The sequence below is a fragment of the Carica papaya genome, chromosome 7 (genome assembly GCF_054855325.1).
Source record: "Carica papaya isolate Zhongbai chromosome 7, ASM5485532v1, whole genome shotgun sequence".
Lineage (NCBI taxonomy): Eukaryota > Viridiplantae > Streptophyta > Magnoliopsida > Brassicales > Caricaceae > Carica > Carica papaya.
The window spans coordinates 24,990,523-24,999,585 of record NC_142315.1 but is presented as its reverse complement, the minus strand read 5'-3'; the positions used below and the strand labels follow the sequence as shown (position 1 = coordinate 24,999,585).

The 9,063-nt window shown below is 37.8% G+C and overlaps 1 protein-coding gene across 1 annotated transcript; it reads left to right on the top strand.

Moving 5' to 3' along the window:
* The first annotated feature begins 4,980 nt into the window (after nt 1–4,980).
* On the top strand, nt 4,981–6,361 carry LOC110809837 (Ran BP2/NZF zinc finger-like superfamily protein). Its single transcript, XM_022035784.2, has 4 exons — nt 4,981–5,139; nt 5,222–5,613; nt 5,714–5,833; nt 6,058–6,361. Exons 2-3 carry the CDS (start codon nt 5,228–5,230, stop codon nt 5,805–5,807), a joined length of 480 nt encoding a protein of 159 aa, XP_021891476.1. The 5' UTR covers nt 4,981–5,139; nt 5,222–5,227; the 3' UTR covers nt 5,808–5,833; nt 6,058–6,361.
* The last annotated feature ends 2,702 nt before the right edge of the window (nt 6,362–9,063 follow it).

Below are 9,063 nucleotides of genomic sequence, written 5' to 3'. Positions count from 1 at the left end.
TAACATTATCATCATCATGAAATCATATGAACTGTATAACATAATACTTACCACGCATTTGCATTTCAATCATTACACAACATATTTTCCTCATTTATCAGCCTACTAGTATCCATGGGGATCCATAGGGGTCCCGCTACCCGTGAACCCTTAACATTTATAATCTGATTCCAAGGCCGTCCCCATACCCCGTCCGGTATGGGCGCCAAAACCACGAACCTCAATACCCCGTCCGGTATGAGGGTAAAATGGGTCGTCCCCATACTCCGTCCGGTATGGGCGCCAAAACACATAAAGTCTCTATACCCCGTCCGGTATGAGAGACCACATTCCCAGTAGGGTTCTCCACGGACCCGATCCGTCCACCATCTCCCAAGATATCTACTTAGGCTATCCACATTATCCACAATCAATTCACATAACATTTTTGACATTTTTCTTGCTCACAATCAACCAAACACACACAACACGTAAACCAGTAATTTATGCCAAATAAAACAACGCACAACATCAGGTTCTCAGTCATTCAACCCATAGTCAATAGAACAGTGATATATGCACACATAACTATAAAATGAAAACACCAGACATCATACTGCATTTAGAACTGTGAAATAGAATAAACAACAACTGACCGACAAATACACCAGACTCGGGCTCCATTAGCGACCTTAAACAATTCACACATCTATTGATTCATAAAATACCGTTTTATCATTTATTGAACTTTAATGTCGTGATAGGAAATAGGGTGAGGGGTCCTTACTTGTTTCGGGGTCTGAATACGGCTCTACAGTGCGCCTACAGGCTGTCCCTAATTTTTTCTGAATTTTTTCTGGGGAGCTGAAACGCACTATTAGTACCTGCACATGTCCCAAAAAATCCCAAATTAGACATAAGGCCCCCTTTCGACCAATATCGCAATTCCGGCACGGCGGCTCTGCCGTGCTTCGGTGACGGCGGCGGCGATTCGCCTCGGGTTGGCCGTTTTCGGCCGAATTCGGCCACACTTGCATCGGTCCCTGCGATAGAACAACCCTAGAGCCCTCGGTGGGCCGAAAAATCGAAACTTACCGGCGGCGGTGCTCTCGGGTGCGGCAGCTCCTCTGGCGTGAGTTGCGTTTTGATGTTTGGCTCCTATCAACCTGTAGAAAAAAGAACGGTGATCACAGTGGTGTAAAATTTGCATCAAACGGAGGCCGGAAAGAGCCTCATCGGAGGCAAAAACCGAGGAGGGGCGCGGCGGTGCTGCTGGGTTTCGGCTGAGTTTTACGGCCGTTTAGCCGGTGGTTTGGCTCCGATTTGTCCATAGGCGGACTCAGCGTCGAAAAACGAGCAAGGGGGAGAAAAATTACCTCAATCGGCGATCGGAAACTTCCCCGGTGCGGCGGCGGCTGGCTCCTCTGGCGTCTGGTTCTTCTTCTCCGGCGAGCACTGGCGGTTAAGGTTTCTTTGGTCAGGTGTGAGTGGGGGTATTTATACCCTTTGCCTTTTAATTTTGACCGTCCATCAAGATTGAATCTGGGTCGTTCGATCGCGATTTAATTGGGATTAAATCTGGACCGTTCATCGCGATGCAATCTGAGCCGTCCGTGCCTGATTGAATCTGGACCGTCCGTGCGCGTGAATTAGGGTCGTCCGTTCGCGTGAATCTGGGCCGTCTATGCGCACGTTTGATCTGGACCGTCCGTGCGTGCGGGAACGGATCTGGACCGTCCGATCGCGCGCACGCGGATCGCCTCCATGGCCCGTCCCCTGGTCAGCGTGTCCTTGCCACGCGGCACGTCCTTGCCACGCGACGCGTCCTGGTTGGCCGGGGCTGCTGACCGAGCCGCTGACGTGGTGCTGATGTGGCACAACTTTTCTAAATTACGTTTTGACCCCCGATTTTCGATTTTCTTTTTAAAAATACTCCCAGAATCTAAATTTTCACCTTTTTTTTCCCAAAATCAATTTCAATTAAATCCAAATAATATTTTTACCCAATTTTATCATTATAATTATTTTTATTTTCATTGAATTAAATTAAATTAAATAAAAATCTAAATAAATAAATAAATAAATAAATAAAATCATTTGGGTGTTACATTGATGGAGTGGTAGGGGGGGGGGTGAGATGAGAGGAGAGGACATTTGGGAAATCTCAAGCATAATTAAAAGATATTGGAGGTGTAAAAAGTAAAAGAAAAAAGACCAACTTTTATCATTGTTTGTGACGTATTACCCAATTCTATATATACCACCTCACGTGCATGTAACCCCCCCCCCCCCCCCCCCTCCCCCCAATCCTATACGTAAATCATCTTTTCTATATAATATATATATATATATATTTATTTTAAAAAAATTATTATTCATTAATTTAAAATTTTTCATTTTTTTTTAGTTTCTCATTAATCAAATATTTTTTATTGAATATTGAACATTGAACATTGAATCATATAAATGTAGAAAATTGTCACTTTTTTTTTTTGCACGGTGTATAATTTATGAGTACATACATCAAAATTATAAAAAAATATAAATATATTAAAAAAATGTAAAATTAGATGAATTAGCTATATAATTTATTTTACAAAATTAACAAATAATTAGCACACTAATAATATGTGTTAATTAAGATTAGATGTTATCTATATAATGTATATTCTAAATCTATTGAAATTCGAATAGAATGAAGTATAATTACCGAAAATGTCTAACATACTTAGAGAGAAGAATTTATTCCATATATACATATATATATATATATTGTTTGAGTAGAAGTTCTCTTTAAAAATTTTAGTGACTGAAAACTTCCTCTCGGTAGTGTCTTGCACTTTTCATGTGATAAGTATATACAGGTAAAAGTAAATTAGTAAGGAAGAATAAAATGTACATGTAGTTGAAAGCATATACAATTGACATGTATACATGCATGGATGCATGCATGAGTAATTTAGTATTCTATGTATATGCAACATAATTAATTAGAGATTGTAAAGTTCAGATAGATTTAAAAGGAGAGCCAACATATATTATTAAAGTATAGTAGGGTAATCAATTAATTTAAGAAATATATATGTGTGTGTGTGTGTGTGTGTGTGTGTATATGTATGTATGGATACGTTAGGTGCGTAAAAGATGAGTATGATAATGCATGGAAGCATTTCCCAAAGAGAGAATCGAATCAGTCCTCCTCCTCCCTTTCTTTTTGCTTTTTTCACAGTTTGCTACAGCCTTCTCTTTACCATTACCCAAGAAAATGGTGGGAGATGATCATATTCTGGTTTTATTTATTTATTTTTTAATTTTCTGCCTTTTTAAGTTTAATCTCTCTTTAATTTTAATTTTAAATAGATATATATATATGTGTGTATAGAGAGAGAGAGAGAGAGAGAGAGAGAGAGAGGATTGTAAGGGGGGGAAAATGACAGTGAAAAAGCCATAGCAGTGAAGCCAAAAAAAAAAAAAAGAAAAGATGGTCAAAATTTGAAACCTCGAAGACTTCTCTTCCATCATCAGTTTCGACTATCTTTATCGAAAATCATCCAGTGTACCGTTTTCGTTTCTTTCATCTCTTTTTTTTTTTAAAAAAAAAAAACCATTTAATTTTTCTTTTAACTCATATATATATATATATATTTAATATGATCACTGGTTAGATTATATATATATATACATATATGTATATCTTTATCGAAAATCATACAGTGTACCGTTTTCGTTTCTTTCATCTCATTTTCTTTTTCCTTTAAGCTATATATATATAAAATAAATGTTCATTAGTTAGATTGTATAGACACACACACATATGTATATTCTAATTAATGGATATACATGTAGATACATACATGATTATATATATATGATGTATAATATCTAAAATAAAATTATAAAGAGAAATTTTAAAAAAGAAAAACAGAAAGTAAAAGATAAACAAAGGGGATATTCAAAATTGAAAAGCAATCCCAATTTTTTCATATACAGTGACCATTAAGAGAGGGAGGTGGGTTCTCATCAATCAAAGTGTGTATATTATTGAAAGGAGACATGACACATCCTTGGTAATTATAATTCTTATAACATCTCTCTATATATATATATATATTTATTTATTAGACGTGGGACCTTAAATATCTCTAACTAGTTATAATATATATATATATATATATATGGATTTTTTAGAATATTCATTTTGTCTGGTAATAGTTTGTTCCTCCTTATCCAAAACTCATGACTCGACAGATCAGGAACAATAAAATTGCATGCACTCATTTTTTAGGGACTTTTGCATGGACCCTATAGACAACGGAACAACTTATATTTATATATGGTCCGTTTCCTATGAAAAAAGCTTTTATATATATATATATATGTAATACATTTTTAGGGTTCCTTATAAATGCCATTAATATTAATTTTCCTATAAAGAGTAGTTCATTGCCTGCACACTTAAGTTATATTTTGAGGTTATAAAGATATTGCATTATTGTTTAACTATCTGTGTGCTTATAAGAAAAGTTAGCACATATATATACATATACATATCTTTATAGGATATTGTTAGAAAAGTATGAGTTTTATTAATAAAATTTTATATATTTATTAATTATGTGATATATAAATATTAATTATAATATAAAAGTTATTAAAAAAATACATACAAATCTATTAGAATCGTTGAACTAATATATATATATATATATATATATACCTGATATGTATGTACATGTACATATTGTGTATAAGCATGGATTTGCCCCTAATATAGCCAAGAAAAGAGACCATATAGAGTAGTTGGAGCTTTATAGCATTTGGCAAACTTTCTTTTTCTAACCTCTTCTCTTTATGTTTATGGAGTCCAAATTCAAAAAATCCTTTATCTCTTTGGTTAAATTTAGTTTATAGTGATTTTCCATTGTTCAAGGAAAGAGAATATGAAAAAGAAAACCAAGTTTTATATATATATATATACACACAGCTCCTTAACCAGTTCCATTTCCCAATTCTCGAGGTTTATGAAGTATATAAATCTCTCCCTCTCCCTTGCTCCAAACAAAAACTCACGAGCAGTTTGCACATCAACTCACCACTCCTCTCTTTCTTCTCTCCCACTTTCACCCACTTCCATTAGTCATCTCCTAGGCTTTTATCCAGGTTAGCTTACACAAACCCACATATATATACGTGTGTATTTATAGATGTTATACTCTGACATTCATAAATTCTGAATTTGTAGGGGAAGATGAGCCGACCAGGTGATTGGAACTGTAGGTCATGCCAGCACATGAACTTTCAGAGAAGGGACTCGTGCCAGCGGTGCGGCGAGCCGAGACCTGGCAGTGACCACAGAGGGGATTACGGCGGTTTCGGCGGTGGCCGGATGGTCTCGTCGTTCGGGTTCAGTACCGGGCCCGACGTGAGGCCAGGCGACTGGTACTGTGGTGTGGGCAACTGTGGCGCACACAACTTTGCCAGCCGCTCTAGCTGCTTTAAGTGCGGCGCCTCCAAAGATGATTCGCCCGGTGGATTCGACGGCGGTGATATGCCGAGAATCAGAAGCTTTGGCTTTGGTGGCACTGGCAGCACCAGCCGCTCTGGCTGGAAGTCCGGCGACTGGATTTGCTCCAGGTTTCTGTCGTCATCCTAATCGTCATTTCCTTACATATACATATATATGTATACATATGTAATGTTGACTGGTTGATAATATTACATTTGAATTGGACAGGTCGGGTTGCAATGAGCATAACTTTGCGAGCAGGACGGAGTGTTTCAGGTGCAGTGCGCCAAGGGACACTGCTAGCAAGTCTACTTCCTATTGATAAATCATGGATTTCACAATTTTCTGGTAAGAATTTACATTTAATTTTCATCATTTTATACATATTTCTTAAATTTTATTTTTTTTACGCCAAAATTCATAATAATAAAATAACTAAAACTAATAATTTTATTCAAATAAAAAAAAAATTATGTACAAAATATTATACTGTTAGATTAATCATGTATAACCTATTTACTTTGGTTGGAAATATAATTAATTATTAATTATCTGTAACTAAAAATGTTCAGGTGCTGCTGCAGTTGATGATGGGAGATAGAACCAAGAAAGAAGATGCATATGCTTATGCAATTATCAGCTTTATCATGGCATCCCATATTACTTTTTTTTTTTTTTTTGGCTCCTATATATATATATATTTATTTTTTCCAATATCTTAATTAGGGTTCTTATTAGGGTTGAAGACTTTTGATTAATTAAGTTGAAGAGTGTGAGAGGTTTTCTTAATTAATATTTAATATTATATATCAGAGTATAATAGCATTGTAGTTGATCTGTTTACCTTATCAATTATCAATGTCTTTTGTGTCTTAATTTTAATTTATTACTGTCTGATTAAAGTTCAAACTCTTATTAATTATTTGATCCTTTTAAATAAGTACAGGTTTATCACCAGATGTTTTGCAGACTGTCTGAATTGTAAACTTTAAATTATTAAAAGATTAAAATATAATAATTATGTTATTAGTTTAATGTTATCTAATGCTTAAACATTAATTTAATTTTTGGGGACAAATTCAAGGCTGCTTTAATATGATCGGACTGTGGTCCAAGGAATATTTTACTTATAACTGCATAAATTGCTTGATTCTGCAAAGTGATTAAAAGAGGTTTGTGGACCACTATGTGGTTCTTTTTTTTTTTATAAAATATATATATATTATATATATATATATATATACACTAAAATTAAATTTAATAATATCTTATGTTAAAACATTTAAATTATTCACCGTATTATTTAATATTTAACAATTATTATATATTGTTAGTGAAAATGTTACATTTATGACTGATTTAGGTTTATTTATAACTTTAAACCCATTTAATTAAATTAGTTAATTAATTAAAAACACGTACAACACTGCCTTTTCCTTTGGTACATAACTTGTGAATGTAATTTATATGCTTTATATTTTCAAGGAAGTACGTTGTATTTTTTATAAAATAAATAAATAAACTAATCATAATTTATCCATACTCTGTAAAATATTTAATTATAATTACACGTTTTTAGTGTTGTTAATTACAGTAATTATAATTAAGAGCCAAGATATTGTTTTTTAAAAAATATATATTTATGCATTTTAAATATTCTATATGTAGCTTTAATTTGTTTGAAGAAGTGAGAATCCATTGAGTAACAATCATTAGTTGCGTGTGGTGGTCTAGCCATAGCTTTTTTTTTTAATAACAAATAAATAAATAATGTTGAATGAGCTTAGTAAATAACAAAGAGCCAATTTGTAATAATTGGGGAAAAAGAAAAAAAAAAGAGAGGGGAGGGAAACGACGCCGTTTTAAAGAAGGGAAAACGACGCCGTTTTGAGGAAAAACTGGGGTGATATAAATAGGGGGCGGGGGAAGGAAGGAAGGAAGAAAGAAAAAGAAGAAAAAAAAAAGGAAAAAAAGAACCAAGGAAGAAGGGGAGCGGGAAAGAGAAATAGGAGAGGACGGAAGGTTCCAGAAGGAGAGAGAAAGGAAGCGGAGCAGAGAGAAGAGGAGATTGCGGACTGTGATAGCGCGATCGACCGAAAGAAGGGAGATGGAAATGAGAGGTACGGTAACAAATTTCAAATACATGTGTTGATTTGAGTTTGAAATGTTTGGATGTGTGACGTGCGTGGTGACGGCTTACGAAAGTAGCGGTGTACGGAGGAGGCCGTGTAGGGTGAGTGTGTGCAATAAGGCGGGCGGAAGGAAGTTGGCTGCGTGAGAATCGCGGGAGGAGAGAGAGAGAAGGTGATGGTACGGGCGAAGGCCGAGAGAGAGATAGGAGTGTGGAGTGAGTGGAGGCCGAGAAAGAGAAAGCGATTGGCGGAGTGAGTGGAGGCCGAGAGAGGGAAAGCGATTGGCAGAGTGAGTGGAGGCCGAGAGAGAGAAAGTGATTGGCGGAGTGAGTGGAGGCCGAGAAAGAGCAAGCGATTGGCGGAGTGAGTGGAGGTCGAGAGAGAGAAAGTGGTTGGCAGAGTGAGTAGACTCCGAAAATGAAGTACGGAGTGTGGAGTGAGTGGAGGTTGGATGAGTGAATGAGGTGGGCGGCGCGAGCGGAGGCCGAGAGAGAGATAGGGGTGTAGAGTGAGTGGAGGTCGGGAGAGAGGAAGATGTGTGTGAACTGTGTGAGAGGGAGCGGGTTATGTGAGCAACACGGGAGGAGAGAGGAAGATGTGTGTGAACTGTGTGAGAGGGAACGGGTTGTGTGAGCAACACGGGGGGAGAGAGGAAGATGTGTGTGAATTGTGTGAGAGGCAGTGGGTTGTGTGAGCAACGCGGGAGGAGAGAGGAAAATGTGTGAGGTTAGTGAGCTGTGTGAGAGGGGACGGATTGTGTGAGAAACGCGGGAGGAGAGAGAAAGATGTTGTAGCGATGAGGATGTGGTCCGAGGGAGAGATAGGGAAATGAAGTGAGTGAACGCCGGGGAAGGGAAGGATTCGCGAGTTGAGTGAGGTGCTTGAGGGAGTGGAGTGGGGTTGCTGGAGCTTTGGGAGAGAACGGGATCGAGGGGGGGGGGGGAAAGAGAGAGAAAGTGTAGGCAGCGTGAGTGGAGTTCGTGGCGGCGGGGGAAAGACGGTGTGAGTAGGGACACTTAGAGTATGTCGCAGGTAGTGGGCAAAGAAGGGTAGTGGGAGAGAATGAGTAGCGTGTGTGTGTGTGTGGCCGATAGGGGTCGATAGGTAGGCGAGGGTCGCCGATGTTGGTGACAAAAGTGAATGAAAGTGGTGTGCGTGCGTGTCCTGATATAGGTCGAGAGGTGGCTAATGGTCGCCGATGTCGGTGACGGGAGAGAATGATCAGAGTGTGTGTGCGTGACCTGGTAAAGATTGAGAGGTGGTTAATGGTTGCCGATGCTGGTGACAGGAGAGAATGATCAGAGTGTGTGTATGTGGCTTGGTGTAGGTCGAGAAGTGGTTAATGGTCGTCGATGCGGGTGACGGGATATAATGATCAGAGTGTGTGTGCATGGCCTGGTATAGGTCGAGAGGTGGTTAATGGTTGCTGATGCTGGTGACAGGAGA